General features: G+C 40.6%; 1 protein-coding gene across 1 annotated transcript; it reads right to left on the bottom strand.

The window, feature by feature from the left end:
• Positions 1–1,094: 1,094 nt before the first annotated feature.
• PABPC1 (poly(A) binding protein cytoplasmic 1) lies at positions 1,095–18,603 on the bottom strand. The gene is made up of 15 exons (XM_068983971.1): positions 17,913–18,603; positions 14,715–14,908; positions 12,979–13,094; positions 10,350–10,489; positions 8,996–9,090; positions 8,294–8,431; positions 8,011–8,106; positions 5,559–5,831; positions 5,079–5,169; positions 4,533–4,643; positions 4,296–4,450; positions 3,664–3,748; positions 2,992–3,122; positions 2,330–2,423; positions 1,095–1,524 (listed from the first exon to the last, which is right to left on the bottom strand). Exons 1-14 carry the CDS (start codon positions 18,103–18,105, stop codon positions 2,331–2,333), a joined length of 1,911 nt encoding a protein of 636 aa, XP_068840072.1. The 5' UTR covers positions 18,106–18,603; the 3' UTR covers positions 1,095–1,524; position 2,330.
• Between the last annotated feature and the right edge of the window lie 297 nt (positions 18,604–18,900).

Here is an 18,900-nt window from a genome sequence, read left to right as displayed (position 1 = left end):
AGCTCTAGATCTGGAATGGTTTTCAGCTGTGAGAACTTTTAGCTTGAGACATCTCAGAAGAGGCTCCTTTAAAATGTGACGGCTTGAACCATTCTATATTCAAATTGAGATATACCCCTGATAAAGCTTTCGTGATTCATAAAAGTTGTTTTCATCTCAACAGTCAGGGTAGGACTACAGCCAGGCAAAATACAAAATCATCACTGTTAATAATGCCTACTAGGTGGCATGATATAAGCCATGGGACAGGAAGTGGGGTCTGTATCTTGAGTTTCAGAATACAGTGAAATGCATTCTAGGTACAGAAGCATGGTTAAGGCTTCAATATGCAGGGAGGGCTGGCACTGTCATAGCTAAGGTTTTAGACAGACTTACTTGCTCCCAAAGGCAAGACAGTTGAGGTAGTTCTAGCACGGTGATATTCAGATATGCAACTCACAAAGCAAACTCTGGCAGTTGTGTAGAGAGTGAAATAGAGTTAAAACTAGATCTCTAAAACTAGATTCTCTAAAGCACACTGAAACTGTCAGGGATACCTGTCTAATGTGTATGCCCTGGGCCCCAATCCTGGTGTTTTAAATCCATTTCTCTCAATGTAGAAGCCCTATTATCTTCATTATTTAAAAGTACTTTCGATGATAAAGTATTATACAGAGTTAAGTCGCAGTAATCAATAAGTCAAATTACAAGTCTAGAAAATTAAGGCTTAAAACTAATCCTAAGTATACTTAATGTTACTAGTTTTGGGTATAATTTTTATTTTATCTACACCCTCTCGTCCAGCAAACACAGTAGTTATTACTATTTTATACCACGTGATAGTTTAAAAGCTATCTCCCAGCCTGGAAACCGTAACGTATCATATAATCTCAAAAGAACTCACACAGAAATCTGACTTCATAAAGTGCATTAGAAGCATGGTTTTATGTTTCTTCCATAAACCTAATAAACTTCTGAAAAACCATCAGTGCCTTTGTTATGAAAGAGGCTCTTAACGTCAGTTTCAAGTATCACCTATTTTCCCAAGCCAATTACAAAGAGAAATAAATGAAGAGAAATAAAATAGCGTAACATCACTGTGCACTGTTTCAGGAATTTTTATTAAAGCAAGAATTTTATAATCCAAATTACGTTTCCTTGCTCAGTTATCAATTCTGTTATTTAAAACAGAAGTGACATTCTGAGCTATTCCACAGTAAAGAATTACAAAATTAAAGAAAGGAATGCTTTAAATTTTTGTACTTTGCTGAAAATTCTTTTTCCCACGGTCTATAAAACGTTAATTTGTTTTTATCTTTTACTATTTTTTTGTGTTTTTTGTTTGTAAATCAGTAAGTCGTCTAGGACTAGCACTATGTTTGCTAGGCCTGGCATTTGCTCGGTACATAAGGTTCAAAGTTTCCTTTCCTTTTTTTATTTATTTTATATTTTGCAATGTTTTTTTTCCCATAGTATTTAAGTTTTTCGATGTTTAGGTATTTTTCTTCGGTGAAGCACGAGTTTCTTTTCATGGTCCCTGATCATCTGTAAATGTGGGGGAAAAAGAGATTATGATCATCAAATGTAAGTCACAGAACATAATGATTCCAACCACTAAAAAGAAAGGACCTTTACCTGAGTGACTGAAGTGCTAATTATAGCTATAATGACAGTCATATTTTACAATATATAAATGTATCCAATTAACACGTTGCACACCTTAAATTTACACAATGTTGTTATGTCAAGTCTCTTAATAAAAACAAATTTAAGAGGACCAATACTGGCACTTGTCAGAATGAAAGCCTTCAGCCAAGTTCAGCCTGTGGAGGGCCTGTCTCTGTAAAGCTCTGTGAACCACAGCCTCCCCTGCTCATTCCCAAGCTGCGCGGCCGCTCTCACACGGTGGCAGCGGGGCAGAGGAGCCTCAACACGGAACAAGACCCGCACAGCCCCAGCTACTTCCTATTTCATAGGGAAGCTTTGTACACACCTGGCTCTAGCTACGTCACCCTATTTCTTGGGGGTAATGAAAGGCAGTATTAAAGGCCAAAAAACAACTTCATCACTGCCACCCAAGAAAATGTATTAAGCTATGAAAGTCCTTCAGCTATCTACACAGGGCCAATCCACGTTACAGCTATTAAACACAAATTACTATGCAAAATGTCTGAAGGGGTCTTGATCTCAAAAATTCAAGTCTATACCAGGGTAACACATAGTTAATTCCTCTGTATTTTTACTTCTCTTTGAAAAACTGAAATGCATTTGGATTAGTGATAAAATGAGTTTTTGCTACGTTTCAATACATGCTCAAACTGTGAGAATAAGAAACACGAGGCAGGCTCACTTTAAACAGTTGGAACCCCAGTGGCACTGTTAACTGCTTTCTGGGCAGCCTCTTTTGCTTGGTGGGCTTGGAGTACAGCTACAGCTTCATCAACCTGAAAAAACGAAAACAAACTGGTTCTGAAGAACAATAATTAGAATACAGCTTCAAACCGCCAACCTACAAATGTCCAACAAAGGCAAACTCCTTTCCTCAGATGAAGGTGTTAATGACTGTTATGAAAAAAAAAACACACTCCAACTATACATCTGTATCCTTTGGGCTCTATTCCACCACTGTTTTGGAATTATTAACCTCTTGTACTTCCTTCTCCCCACCAAAAATCCCCCAAAGTTCAGAAATATCAGCAAATATCCCTTTCTTCAATACAGATGAGCGAGTTAATGGATGCTGGAGTTACAGTGACTGGATCTGAAAGCGAGCTCTGCCATTCACTAGCTGCTTTGTGAGCAACCAGGCAAATTATTTAACCTCTCTATGCTTCAGTTTTCCTGTCTATAAAATAGGGATGACAGCACCATAGGTTATTAGGATTTTCAATTAATATTTATAAAGCTCTTAGAACTGTGCGTGACTTGTACAAAGAACTTATAAATGTTCTACAAAACATTCTGGAATATGTAGTATAAGAAGCTGGTAGGTAAATGATAAATTTAAATTACTTTAGAACGGAGAGACTCTGGAGACTCAAGCATATGAAGAAGTTCTGAATTATCAATCTCCAACAACATGCCAGTGATTTTACCAGCAAGAGTAGGGTGCATGGCTTGAATTAGAGGAAAGAGCCGTTCACCTAGGAACAAAAACATTCAAAAACTCCTTCAATCAAAAAAAAATTTTTTAAGGCATCTACTATAGTAAAACTGGGGTTTATGAACCCTTCGTATACAGCAAATAAATGCGAACCCATAATCCACCACTCCAGTATCTTCCATGAGATGATCAGTATAAAATGGATCAACATCATACCACAAGGCAATTAATTCTTGAAAGCATCAGTTTGCCAAAAAGAGATGAGATGAAGCTATGTGTTAAATCTGTGCTCAGTCAAAATCAAAGTGGCTTACTCATTTGGTTCAAATTTCAAACTCCTCCTTCAGAAAATGTGGTAGGAACCTGGCAAGTCCTGCCCCATTACCCTGTCCATCAAAGGCAACATTTTAATAGATTTCCAGGCTTTTAATGAGTTAGGCAGACAAACTGCCATGGTAATCATTCATACCAATTCAGATCCCGCCACCCTAGCTGTCATTTTTAGGTACAAAGGCAGTCCAAGTGTCTTCCTATTTTCTAGTCTCTTACTGTAACTGACCAGGTGGGACAAAGGTACTTACCCAACATTTGCTTCTGCTCTTGAGGAGGGGCAGATGCCAACATGGAAGCAGTCAGAGGCTCCTGACCTTGTACATGAACAGCGGGCTAGAAAGAAAATGGGAAAATTCCTAAGTACAAAAGTAATGGCAAGCACAAACATAGTCATCACTGGAAAATAACCGGATAAAGACTATAATCTAAACATAAACAGGAGAAGCTGAGTGAACCAGAAAATGCAGCCTAAGGCGGCTATTAACACCTAAGTGCTCAAGTATTATAAGCACAGGGATGTTGAATTTTCTTTATCTGGAGTAGTCTTTGGAACCATACTTCTAGTATAATCAACCACAATTTTGGTCCCAGGGGTCAAAAAAGCAGAAAAACGGTAAGCCAAATCTCACAAACTAAACTTTATTTCACCCTTTCTTACAACTATGCCAAATAAAACTCTCAAACTACATACGCAATTCAGGAAGGGAAAATGCTGCTCTAGTTCCTGGAGTATAGCACATATTTTTACATTCTAGCCATTAGGGGGACTTCAACAAGATGTTCTAGACAGCTCGAGCTCTCACACATCATACGGCTGTCCTCAAAGTCTCTGCAATCTAGGACTGTCATCTTTATCATAAAGAAGCCGTCAAATCCACACCTGCTGCATGGTGACCTGTGGCTGTGCATTAAGATGCTGTTGAGGATTGCGAACTCCCGCCGCGTATTTGTACTGTGGAACGGTGCGAACAGCAGGAGTAGCTGCAGCTGCAGCAGCTGCGGGACGTGGACCCATCGTCTGTGTTGATGTGTTAGCTAAAAAAATAAAAACGTTTTTTGTATTTATCTTTGTATTTCCAATTGGAGACCAACTTTTATGGGAAGGGTTAAGACTCACCAACACGCTGTGTCGACATGACTCGTGGAACCTGTGAGGAAGCTGGTCTCATAGTACTAAATGGTGGTCTAGGAGCGGCTGGGCGGATAGCACCGGGCATATTTTGGAATGCTACATTTAAAGATATGAACACACATTAACTGGGAAAAACTCAAGTGTTCATCTTGCCTTTTCAGAGCTGAGATTTGCACAAAAGACTAAAAATGACCAAATATAAACAAGTATATTTTTTAAAAGCTTAGGCTCCTATTTGCCATTTCTTCAGACTTTTATGCCACTTCACATCAGAGCATAAAAATATGAAATGGAGTTGGATGCATTCCCAAACTTGTGATAAAAAGAAAAAAAAAATCAAACTAGCATACATATTATTAGCAATTTAAGATTCTTTCTAAAGAACAAAATGCTAAAGATGCCGAAAATGAACACCCATAACTATAAATTACGGAAAGCAACAGCTAATATACCATTGGATATAACAGCTAATTTGCCTCATTTATGTTTTTTAGTTCAAATACTTTGCAACTTAAAAAAAAAAAAGCTTACGATGAGGTCTGGCACCCTGAGCAGTCCAGCGAGGACTTGGTCTTAGTTGAGCAATTTGACTAGGAGGATAGTACGCAGCACGGTTCTGAGTCTGTTGGAAGCAAGCAAATGTATCAGTCACAGAAAAAGCAGATAATACAACACATTATGCATAATAGTTCAAAATAGTTAACAGGTCCTCACACTCCAGGAGGAGGGCACAGCAACCCACTCCCATATTCTTGCCTGGAGAATCCCATGGACAGAAGAGCCTGGTGGGCTACAGTCCATAGGGTCGCAAAGTCAGACACGACTAAAGTGACTTAATACATAGCATGCACACTCTTAAGTATTTTTCAAATCCAATCATAATTCACATCTCAATGTTTTCATCTTAAGACTTTACTCTTCTTTTTTGGGGGGGAAGGGAGGATGACAAAACATTAAAGGTGACCAAACAGGAAAACCTTCATGAGGTTTTTGTCCTTTTCTAGAACCTACCTGTGGGATAGCTGCCATGAAGTAACCTGAAGGAGGTGCTGGCTGGTAGGGGTTGATTACGGGGTTGGGCACAGCTCTTACACTTGCCATCCTCTGCATATACTGGTTAGTGAGGTGAGCCTGGCGCTCTTCTTTGCGCTGAGCTAAAGCTACATACAATGGCTTGGTGGCCACAATTCTACCGTTCATTTCCGTAACTGCTTTAGTGGCTTCTTCTGGGGAGGAGAAACATACAAAACCAAAACCTTTGCTGCGACCACCCTCCATCATAACCTATTGAAAGAAAATTAAAAAACCACACAATTAATGCAATGGAAGAATGAGGCACAAAAACAGCATCAACTAGAGCCACCAGCTCACACTTACCCCTGTCAACACTTTCATCTTTTCCCCACAATTTCCCCGTTAACATCCAAATACTAAGGGTAGACTACATGCATGCATTATCCTAGCCAAGCAAAAGTAAAGAGGCAAAGACACAACAGAAACTTGAAGGTTTTTAGATTTTCAATATTAAGGTTTAATTTCTAAATACATTCAAAGCCTACTCAATTTTAGTAAAAAATTTAGAATAATGCAAAATTAAAATCTAACTATTCTAACAAGTCAAGCTGACAAGATGCTTTATTACTCTTTGGGGGTGGGGAGCAGTTGAGTATCGTTTTAAAATTAAAATTTCACTCACAACCGTAAGGGCCATAAATATTGGGGTATAAACAACATTCAGGAAACTTCACAGTAACTCCAAAGATTTTTTAAACAAGCAGTAAGGAAATGAACTCAGTAGACCTACATGTATGCATGCTATACATCTGTATTAAACATCATGCTGGTGATACTGGAACAAACAAAAGAACAATAAGACAGATTCATGACCTTACTTAAATGTGGAATCAAAACAAAACAAAAAACTGGCCTCAGGGATACAGAGAACAGATTAGACTGGTGGCTGCCAGAGAGGCAGGGGGCTTGGGGAAACGGATGAAAGTGGTTAAAAAGTACAGACTCCTAGGGATAAAGTCACAAGGAAGCAATGACTAGGGATGCAACGAATAGGATGTATAGGGACAGTGTGGGCACTATAGTTAATATGTGTTACTTATCTGAAAGTTGCAGAGAGTGGATCTTTAAAGTTACCATTACAAGAAAGAAAACATTTTTAATCTATGGTAATAAATGTTATCTAGTGGTGATCACTCTGCAGTATACACAATTATCAAACAACTATGTTGTACACTTGAATATGTTTTATGTCAATTACATCTCAAAAAGAGTCTAGAAATATAACCATGCAAGTATGGGAACTTGGGATGTTAAGCCTACATTTTAAAACAGTGGATAAAAGATGGACTTTGGACTATCTAGTATATGATGCAATGGGATAATTCTGAATTAACGTAGAGCTTATAGTCACATCACATTGAAACAATTCCAATTGCCAGATAGATTCTGACTCCGAACAAAATATGCAAAATACAAGGAAAACCTAAGATGATACAAGAATCCCAAGTCCTAAATGGAACACTTGGAAAAAACATTCGCAATATAAAACAAAGAGCTGACATGATATACATACCCACTAACCAGCTATTTCAACTCTAGGACTTCAGAAATACTGGTATGTATGTGTGCAAAGATATATGAGGATGTTAGGAGTGGTAGGTCTAATACTGTTAACACGCAAGTAACCCAAATGTCCAACAATATGGGCACAGCAGAATAAATTATGGTACACTTATACCATGAATAGCCAGCCCTTAATGAAAAATGAGAAAATGTCTGAGATAAATATGTACCCAGATCTGTAAATAAAAAGACAAATTTCAGAATAGGTATACTATGACTCTGTTTTATAACAAGTTTATATGCATACAGTAAGTATACAAGCATGGAAAATATCTGGGACAGCCAACCAAGTCCTTTGCCAGACTTCAGCATGGAGTTGTCACTTTTCTGTCTTGATCAACATTTTTTCAGCGAGTGTTATCAAATTAACATAATGACCTCCTCTCTCAGAATAAATTCTTGCCAAACTTTTTAATCTCCTTGCCAACAGTGATACAGTGATCCACAAAGAACTTCTTTTTAAAAAGGACTTTATAAAAAGACTCTCCTTTGTAAAACATGCATGCTTCTTCATACATTCAGAATAAATGGATGCACAATACTCCACTTAAATGCTTTTCAGGGAACATAGGCTCAGAGGTTAAAGCGTCTGCCCACGATGCGGGAGACCCGGGTTCAATCCCTGGGTAGGGAAGATCCCTGAAGAAGGAAACGCCAACTCACTCCAGTACTCTTGCCTGGAGAATCCCATGGACGGAGGAGCCTGGTAGGCTACAGTCCATGGGGTCACAAAGAGTCGGACACGACTGAGCAACTTCACTTTCACATGGGCACATATTTTTCTCGAATCTTAAAAAAAAAGATATGTATCAATCATACACTTTACCTTTGCACTGGTGATTGTGCCAAATGGAGAAAATTCTTTTCGGAGACGTTCATCATCAATACCATCATCAAGATTTTTCACATAAAGGTTAACACCCTTAAAAAAAAAAAAAAATTTGGAAAAAGAAAACCACAGTGGTACTTAAACATACTTCCTATTAGCTTATCCCATGTTTCCTCTCCTTTTCTCATCTCAAACCCTCCAGTTACCTGGCAGTAACTGAAATGAACATAGAATAGGTTTCCTCACTCCTTAGTTTTACTTGTTCAGTTAAAAAATGAACCTGGTATCTGGTGATCCTATCTTGCTTCATCTGTTCAAATTTGCGCTTAAGTTCTGTCTGTCGTTCCACTTTTTTCTGGGCTCGACCAACATAAATTTGTTTTCCGTTGAGCTCTTTTCCATTCATCTCATCCACAGCCTTACCAAACAAAAACACAAAAATTTTAATTACTAACTTGCACTAATAAGTTCATTTTTTAACAACCAAAAAAAAATCTGTTAGATGATAAAAGCTAAAGATGGACCCACCACAAAAACTAAACTTTGAGGTTTTAAGACATAATGAAGAAGTGAAGGGAAGTGAAGTTGCTCAGTTGTGTCCGACTCTTTGCGACCCCATGGACCGCAGCCCACCAGGCTCCTCCGTCCATGGGATTTTCCACAGGAAGAATATTGGAGTGGGTTGGCATTTCCTTCTCCAGGAGACCTTCCCAACCCAGGGATTGAACCCAGGTCTCCCACACTGTAGGCAGACACCTTATCATCTGAGCCACCAGGGAAGTCTTAAGACATAATAATAGATTTTCAATTTATACTCTCAAAACTAATAAACGAAATACAAGTAATTCACAACAATACATATGGAAAACAACATGTAGAACAGCCAGCGGTATGCTTGTGTATTTCGATGCAAGAGCAAATCAACTTTATATCCCCCACGGAAAACCCACATTGCCGCTGATAATTATATATTAAGTCTTACTTTTTGTGCATCTTCATGCCTTTCGAAGCTTACAAATCCAAAGCCTTTGGATTTTCCACTCTCATCAGTCATTACTTTCACACTTAAGGCAGGTCCTGAAAAAAAATTAAATGATTCAAATATATTCCATACAACATTTAGTTTATACATTTCAAGTTTCAAAAAAGCTGTGCAGAAAAGAATATAAAAATGGGGATTAAAAAAAAATTCCAAACCTCCAGAAATGTACTCCTCCTCTAACTACCCTCTCCCCTATCGTGAGCACTAAACATTCTCTTCAAAGACCCTTTATTTCTTCTAAGAAGCTAAGTAAACTCTTTCTCTGAAATATTCCTCCTTCCATTTAAGGAGGTATGTTTCAGACAAATGTAAATGACAAAGTTAATTTATTCTTAGCATTTAGTACAAAACAGATGCATTGTTCTAAAACTTGATTTTCTTAAGAATTCCTTAAGCCTTGGCCCACTTGATTTTCAACAGGGAGCAGCGGAAACAAAGGGTTTGACCTTTGGGGAAGACAAAACAGAATTACCTAGAGATGGCATGTTTCTGAAGACATACTTCTCCCCCACCAACCCACTCAATAAAATAGATTTAACTGAACTGGGTATTATTTTAGGTAGGTGGGGGAAAAGGTTATAAAAAAAAAAAATCACATCTAATTACAGAGAATCTTTATGGGCACAGATACGACTGTTTAGAGGGTTCAATGTGGCATGACAGCTTGACAATTGTAAATTATTACATTTCGTAATTCTTTATGATTTGAAATGCTCTTTAAAAAAAAACAGGACACCTGTTTAAGTTAACCAGAAGGGAAAGCAAAGTTAAGGGGCAAGCAAAACATCTGCAGGAGCACCATGTCAGGTTCATCTTTTGATTAGCTACACACTATCTCAAGTGAGACTGGTTACACTTCACTGGAAAATCTGGATCGTTCAAAGTTATTATTTTAAATTGCTCAAACATGATGCTGAGACTGGCCAAATATCCTAAAGCTGGCCAGCTTTCCTAACCCATAATTAAAGACTACATTCCAACCTAAGTTGGCTGTGTCACATGCAATGCCTCTGATGAGATGGGATCTGTTACCGCATAAATCCAGCACAATTTCTTAACATGGCAAAACCTTTTAAAGTCTGTTCCAATTACACAGTCACAACTTACTGTGCTAACACAAGGCTATTAACCTTTGAACTGGATAGAATTTTATTTATATGCTAGTATAATGGACTATCAGTAGCTTAATCCAAATTAACTACAAAATTTAAGTACCATGAAGTCTCATTTATTTTTAGTATATTATCCAAAACTAACAAAATGTGAATATAAAAATTTAATTCAGACACATTACCAAACTTGCCAAAGAGATCCTTAAGGCGCTCATCATCCATGTCTTCTCCAAAATTCTTGATGTAAACATTGGTGAACTCTTTTGCCCTAGCTCCAAGTTCTGCTTCTCGTTCTTTACGAGACTTAAATCTTCCAACAAATCTAATAAAATATGTAAGAACTATAAAATTAGGTTCTACTTTATGAAGTTCAGGTTAATTAAGCCTGATAGGTGATTCTGTAATAGTCACTGCTAATTTCAGAATCGCTAATAAAGAGCACACTATAAAACAGAAATAGGGTCTTAAGTGAAAAAATAAAAGCACCAAATATAACAAACCTCCCAACTATAACCACACAAAAAAGATATTTTTCCTAATATACTCTTTTGCTGTCCTTCTAGCTAACCTGGGTTAAGATTATATCCAGAAACACAAAGAAATGGAAGTATACACGGAGCAGGCCAGTGAAGAGACAAAACTTTCATCACTGCTGTTCCAACATGGTTCTTCCACAACAGAAATTTACACTACTGAATTCTGTCCTCATACACCCAACAGCCTGGGATGAATTTCTTTGTGACATTATCAACAAAAGTGTTTTAAAAATTAAGGCTTTCTGCAGTGTAACAGTAGTCTTCGTGTCACTACAGAATACGAGAATAACATCAAAGTAAAGCGTCTACCCACAATATGGGAGACCCGGGTTCAATCCCTGGGTTGGGAAGATCTCCTGGAGAAGGGAATGGCAACCCACTCCAGTACTCCTGCCTGGAAAATCCTATGGACGGAGGAGCTTGTTAGGCTACCGTCCACAGGATCGCAAAGAGTTGGACACGACTGAGCGACTTCACTTCACTTCAAAGATCCATCTCAGACAATTCCACCCGGAACATGATTGAATATTAGTGTGTCTTTTTGTTTTCTGTGTTTAAGTCTATCTAGCACAATTTCTCTTCAGAGAAGATACCTATGATTTTATTCTCTTAGAATCCCCCTCATCTCCCTCCTCCCACACAGTGGTACTTCTCCATGCAATTAGTTTTTTAAGTGTTCTCAATGGGAACATTATTCCATTGTGGCTAGCACAACTTTCTGCTTTTATAAATAATGCCTTAACTTTACAAGACTGTTACTTGTTCTTAGGATTGCACTGTAGAAATCACGGCAGTTCAAAGGTTATATAAATGACCTTAAGTTTATACCTACAAACTGCTTTCCAAAACAGGGTTATATCATTTTATACTCAGAAAACAGCAATAAATCAAGTTCTTGTTTTAATCTAGGCCATCACCAGTGGTAGCCGTTTTCTCCTCTAAACCACTGCTGGCAGGCCAAAGATATTTTAATCTGTAAATGCTAGTGATGCTGAACGCTTTCTTCATCTAAAGATGTACTAACTTTAAGAATTATCCTTTGTAAACATTCTTTACACTGAGAAGTTGCTGGTTTTCTGAGACATATGAGGTTCTTTACATATTCCAAATCTTTCCTTAACCATGCAGCTGACAGAACTCAAACAGCTAACACCATGTGCTTGAGTCCTCCATGAACAGACTGACCATGCCACCCGCCCCACTCGACACAGATTTAAGAGTGATGTAGCTGACTTCTAAGAACCAAACCCAGTTTGTGTGCCATTACCCCAGTTTACATGGCAACATGAACTCACAGATCACTTACAAGATGACCTCAAGGCTGAATCTGGCCAGATAAGAAAAATCCACTGGCATAGAAGATGAAGAAAATTGAGATTTGTAATTTCTTTGGGCTCATAAAAATCTGTATTTTTACAACCTTTTCTGTAGCAGAAAGTCTTACAGAGGTTTTATAAGTATCATCATTTTTAAAGTTTTCAACTTTTAAGAACAAGTTTACTTCAGAAAAGATAAACCATGAAGACTTCTGATTTATTTCTGATTTATCTTTACACGGAAAAGGGAGTCAAACTGTCACAATTACAATAATTGTAAGAGTAGGCTAAAGAACTCCTGGTGGCTCAAAGAGTAAAGAATCTGCCTGCAAAGCAAGAGACCCGGGTTCAATGCCTGAGTCATGAAGATCCCTTAAAGAAGGAAATGGCAACCTAATCCAGTTTTCTTGCCCAGAGAACTCCAATGAACAGAGCCTGGCAGGTGACAGTCCATGGGGGGGCCACAGAGTTAGGACACAATTGAGCGACTAACAAGGCCGAGTAAAGAGCTACCCTGGGCTCTGAATCTATCCAACCAATCTGTATCCCAGTTTATCTGTCATACCAGCATGTAAAACATAGGCAAATCATTTTAGCCCCAGCTCTGAATGTAAAATTGGCTAATTATTACCTTAAGAACTATGACTAAGTTTCTGCCTGGATTTCTTAGTTTTTCAACTATGCACTTATTTCTGGGAAAGCTTTGTATTTCAGCATACCTAGCTTCTCCTTTTTCTTTTCGGTTTGAATGCTGACCAGCTGTATTAATTCACTGTTATTTGTATGTTACAGTAAATATGGAAGAAAAAAAAATTATAAAATCTACCAAGATATGGTTTATTAATTTTCACTCTAGCTGTTACCTCTTTTGAGCACAAATATTTCTTGTAAAATGGATGAATTGATTTTAACTATTAAAAACAGATTTGAAGTATGATTAACTTCATATTTATACTTACACTTTGCGATCATTTAGAAGCATCCCATTCATTTTTTCAATAGCTCTTTCAGCTGCTTCTTGTGTCTCAAAATGCACAAACCCATAACCCTTGGAACCATTTTCATCACAAACCACCTAGGGAAAAGTGTATACCAATTTTTCATTACTTACTATTGATTTAGGATTTTTCCAATGTTCAGATAACTTGTCAGCTACCTAACCTCGGTATTTGAGAAATAAAGATATCCATTAACAGAAAGCACAGTTGCTATCTTAAGGAATAAACAAGTAGCTTCCCCACGGCTCAGTGTGCCTGCAATGCAAGAGGTACAGGAGATGGGGGTTTGATCTCTAGGTTAGGAAGATTCCCGGGAGAAAGGGCTGGCAACCCACTCCAGTATTCTTGCCTGAAAAACCTCATGAACAGAGGAGCCTGGCAGGCTATAGTCCAAAGGACTGCAAAGTGTCGGACAAGACTGAGCGACTAAGCACACAGCTACAACCCTGCAGTAAGTGTTCAGTTCAGTTGCTCACACTACCCACAACAGCTCCAGAGAAACTCCTAGATATATTTTTACTACTATCACTTAAAAACTTTGTTACTCATTTAATTTTCATTTTTATAACCTATTATTATGAGACAAATTCCACCACGGAGAGTCTGTTGTTTTGAACTAAGTATTTCGCATGGGGTTCTCTGACCTACACCAGCGTTTCCAATTATTTTCCAAATTAGGTTTCTGATAATCTAGTGAAAGATGACTGTGTGCTTGGTAACAGCAAGCACCTTGTCTTATCCAACTTTCATCTTTGGGGCCTCTTTAGGCTCTGACAAGAGTTAACAGGAGAATGTTGGATCCCACCAAAAAGATAGCCCACATCCAAGGGCAAAGGAGAAGCCCAGCAAGACGGTAGGAGGGGCAAAATCGTGTGCACCAGGACCCAGAGACTGAGCCAGAAATGTGTCTGAGGGGCTCCTGCGGAAGTACGGGTCAGCAGTGGACTGCAGTGGGGCAGGGGCTCTGGGTGCAATAAGCCCTTTTGGAGGAGGTCACCATTAACCCCACCACAGAGCCACCAGAACTTACACAGGACTGGGCAAACAGTCTCTGAGAGGGCCCAAACAAAACCTTGTGCACACCAGGACCCAGGAGAAAGGAGCAGTGACTCCGCAAGAGACTGACCCAGACTTGCCCATGAGTGTCCAGGAGTCTCCCGTGGAGGTGTGGGTCACTGGTGGCCTGCTGGAGGGTTGGGGGCAGTTCAGCAGTGCATGAGTGTGAGCGTGCATGGGACCTTTTGAAGAAGGTTGCCCATTATCTTCACTACCTCCATCATAGTTTGGCCTCAGATCAAATAGAGAGGGAACACAGCCCTGCTCAATAACAGAAAACTGGATTAAGATTTACTGGGCATGGCCCTGCCCATCAGAACAAGACCCAGTTTCTCCCTCAGTCAGTCTCTCCCATCAGGAAGCTTCCATAAGCCTCTTATCCTTCTCCATCAGACGGCTGACAGACTGAAAACCACAATCACAGAAAACTAACCAAACTGATCACATGGACCACAGCCTTGTCTAACTCAATGAAACTATGAGCCATGCTGTGGCTCACAGGGCCACCCAAGATGGGTCACGATGGAGAGTTCTGATAAAACGTGGTCCACTGGAGAAGGGAATGGCAAACCACTTCAGCATTCTTGCCTTGAGAACCCCATGAACAGTAAATTATGCTTACTTATCACATTTTTGCTTACCTTACATGAAAGGATGTTACCAAAAGCAGAAAATGTATCATACAGTGCTTTATTATCAATGGATTTATCCAAATTTTTAATGAATATGTTGCCCACTCCACTTTTGCGAAGTGATGGATCACGCTGAGACCACATGATGCGTACTGGCTTGCCCTTTATCACATCAAAATTCATGGTGTCCAAAGCACGCTCCGCTGCAAGAAAGGACATTTCAAAGTAAATATTATTCAAAACTTTTACAGTCTACTTAATATACTACTGTGGAGAGAATAATTGAGCACATGGCCCCTCTACCTCTTTAAACTGAAGATGGCTGGACCTTATACCTGTCAGTCTAGATTTATATCATACAACACAAAGACAAGTATCAAGAAATCCCAAATTTCCCACATGTTAACAGATGACATATTGTTTAGAACTAATATATTTCTGAAGCAATCTCTTCCTTTAATTGCCATGAAATTTAAAAGCGCTTTAGTTCCTAGTTAACTATATAAACAGATTTCCCCTTCACAATCTGCTTGAAAAGCAATATAAAAAGACACTAAAAGCAACTACAGATTATCCACAAGCAGAGCAGTTTACAGCTTTTCAAGCATTTTAACTTATTCCCTACTACTTGTTAAAAATGTTTTATTGCTTATTCCTGTCAGTATTACACAAAAACTAGCCCATCTTCTAAAAAAAAGTTTCTGACTTACTGGGGGGATTTCAGTGACTCATGGCACAACTTCCTGCTACCATGTTAAAAAAAAGGAAAGGTTTTATCCATTCAGAAACATTTGAGTCATGCCTTCAAAAACTAATGTGAAGTTGAGCATCTTTAGCTATTAACAAAATTTTTTAAATAACCTGTTTACAATAGTCCAACTCACTATTAATACATATAAAACCAATTTTATCTTAAACCATTTACTTAATAACTGATGATTTGTTACTTCTGGATAGTGCTAGAAAATTTCAAAATCTGAGTTCAGAGTCTATGAAGGATCAAATTATGTGCACTGGTACCATTAAAGAAACACTTATTAAAGAAGTTTGCATTCTAAATGGAAAAATATATCCTCTTAAGTAGAAAAGACTAGTTCCTAAAGGGACACACACAATCCATCTGAAGTTCTGAAACATCAATTTTCACAAATGCCACGCTAGTGTTAATTGTAAAGTTAGTGAGAAAACAAATTTTCCGGCCACTTCTTTCTATAAATGAAAATTTCAGTTTCTAGAAGATAGTGACAATCAGCTGTCAGCTCATTTATCAACTGGCCACACCTACTCAGCTCCCCTAGTTTTTTAGCTGACTTTGCTTGAGCTTCTTTTGAATGAGTCACCTTTTCCTGTTAAATTGGAAACTGATCACTTTCAGAAGCTATTACACCGATGTAGCAAAATAAGGGGGGAGTAGAAGGAAGATCACGTAATTTGGAAAGAGAATAATTTGTATACATATAGGAATAAAATAAACTGAAGATGGAAAAATGCTGCCTTTTCAGAACTGACAGTACAAGTCTACTGGTATAGAAAATAATACAGTGAGTGTACTGTAACCATGGTAACCTGAAGTTCCAACTTTTCAAATCCTAAGAAATTATTTTTTCTGATTTAAAATTGTTAAGCTTAGAAACTATGTTAACAGTCAGTTTCAAAAATTCACATTTCTAGAATTTGTTCATTCAAGTTTTCTCTATCAACCCTTCAGTTTGTGATTATCTGCACTCAAATTACCTTCCCTGATCTTCCATTTAGTGATAAACTTGATCAGAGTTGGGAAGAATCCTTACAGAGAGGCATTTGGAACTACTGCCTACAGAGCAAAGGGCAGAAAACCTGCACTGCAGTTTTACTACTTGGTGTGGCTCGACAGCCTGTCACCTCCAAATCTCAGTATTAACTTCACCTAGTGAAAAACTGACCAAAAACAATTCCTTAACGAGATCAAAGTTTTAAATTCCACCTTCAAGGCCTTTCCTACAAAAATTAATTCCTTATAATACTTGACATATATTCAAGTAGTCAAGGGAAAAAAGGCAAAAATGTATCATAAAATTAAGTGAAAATGACTCTTCCAAGTCAATCGATTCAGCTATAAAGAAAAATCTCGGCAACTCATCAGGCCATATACCTATTTGCCAAATATTCGAATTTCTGTGAACTTTATAAAAATATAAAGTTAATCGCATCTTTTTTCTCATATATTCAAACTAATTAATCCCTTACTTTTCACTGATTCCCCATGATGTATGAATATCCTGGACCACTTTTATAAGTAAATCACCACTAGAATACCCTGTGTAGGGTCTAGTACACCCTACACTCACAAGCAACATTCTACAGTCAAAATTGGGGACGACATTTTTAAGTAAAATCCTTCAAAACCAGAGACGATTTCAGGAGGTAAAATACAAAAGAAAAAAAAAAACCGAATTACCAGTACTACGAAACTACTAGATTTAAAAAAATCAAAACTAACTAAATTGCCTGAGAAAACGATGGGTCATCTTCTACATCCCCTCTCCTAACTTGCTGTTACAAGAACTGTCTGAACCCCCAAAGCAACGTCTCGTTGGTAATTTACACTTCTGGAACCGTCAGTCACTCACACGTTAGTGAGAATGGTGGCAGAAACCAGAGGACGACCACCAGATTAACTTTATTCCAAGTCCCCGCGGCTCCCCCAGGCGACTGGACCCGCGGCAGGGTACAGGCCTCGGGCCTGGGAGGTTACCGGGTTCAACACGTGGTATTTTTCAAGCAACGAAATGCACTTCCTCCCCGTCCTGGGGCGCCGGCAGGAGCCTGGGGGTGGTGGGAGCGCCTCCACCGACTACCGGAGAAGGGGTCTCGGCGCTCGACACCCCCCAGGATCTCGCCGCTACCGGGGGGGGCGCCGCGTGGTGTTAGAACCCAATCTCACCCATCCTCCGGGCGCGTCATCACCCTAAAGTTTGAGCGCTGCTGAGGCCGAGAAAATGGTCGCGGAGAAGGAAGTGGCCGGGCGCGCGAGGGGCGTGCGGCTGCCGGCGGCGCGGGGCCCGGCCGGCGCGGGGATCCGGGGTCCTGACGCCCCAGCCTCGGCCCGCTGGCCTCGGGTGGGGTGACATGCCCTCCCGCCCCCTCCCCCCGGCCCCGCCGGCCTAGCCCGCCCGCCGCCGCCTGAGCCTCATGGCCGCCCGCCCGCCCGCCGGGCCCGGCTCTCACCGTCCGCCGGCTGCTGGAAGTTCACATACGCGTAGCCCAAGGAGCGGCGGGTGATCATGTCCCTGCAGACCCGGATGGAGAGGATGGGCCCGGCCGGGCTGAACTTCTCATAGAGCATCGCCTCGGTCACGTCGGGGTGTAGGTCCCCCACGTAGAGCGAGGCCATGGGGTAGCTGGGGGCGCTGGGGTTCATCTCGGCACGGCTGCCTGCAGGGCCACAGGCCGCGCGACCTTTCCCGTCAGAGAAGGGGAGCGAGTGCCGGGGCCGGGGGGCCGGAGCCGGGGGGAGGGGAGCGGGGGCAAGCGCAGAGGGACAAAAATCAACCGGAATCGGGAACTACTCAACGGCCGCAGAATCGGGTCGATCCGCTGCCGCTGGAGGCTTGGCTGCTGGCTGCCGGCTGGGGAGTGAGGGTGGCGGTCTCGGGTCCGGGCAGCGGGAGAAGGCCTCGGTCTCTTGGTTCCTTCTTGGAGCTGCTGCGGGGCCGCGGGCGGTCGGGTCGGTCTCGGCTGCTTCACCGGGTTATTTTATAAAAGAGGAAGGAAAAAAAAATAAAAGTCTCCGGCGGGGGAGACGCGGATTTTTTTGTAAATTTTTTTTGGGGTTTTTTAAAAGATTTTTTTAGATTTTTTTTGGATTTTTTTAATAATAAATGTGTGTTCCGAGCACGGAGCACACACTCCGCACTCTCAGCACTAACCGCCGGGGAGAAGGGGAAGCACCGCCTCCTGCACCCTCTACTTATACCCCCCGCCGCACTCGCCCCGCCCCCCGCGCGTCTGACGCCAGGGCCCTACGCGAGCGTCAGCGCCGGAGGGGGAGGAGACAAGGAGGCGGAGGGGGAGGAGGGAAGAGAAAAACAGGAGGAGAAAAAGAGCAGAGAGGAAGGGAGAGGTGGCGGCGGCGGCGGCGGCGGCTGCTGCGGGTGTTGGGGGTGGGGCTGGGGCGGAGGGGCGGGGCTTCTGCGCACGCGCCGGGGTGTGGGCG

This window comes from Capricornis sumatraensis, chromosome 11 (genome assembly GCF_032405125.1).
Source record: "Capricornis sumatraensis isolate serow.1 chromosome 11, serow.2, whole genome shotgun sequence".
NCBI lineage: Eukaryota > Metazoa > Chordata > Mammalia > Artiodactyla > Bovidae > Capricornis > Capricornis sumatraensis.
Note: the sequence above shows the minus strand (reverse complement) of the source record. Positions and strands in the feature narration are given on the sequence as shown.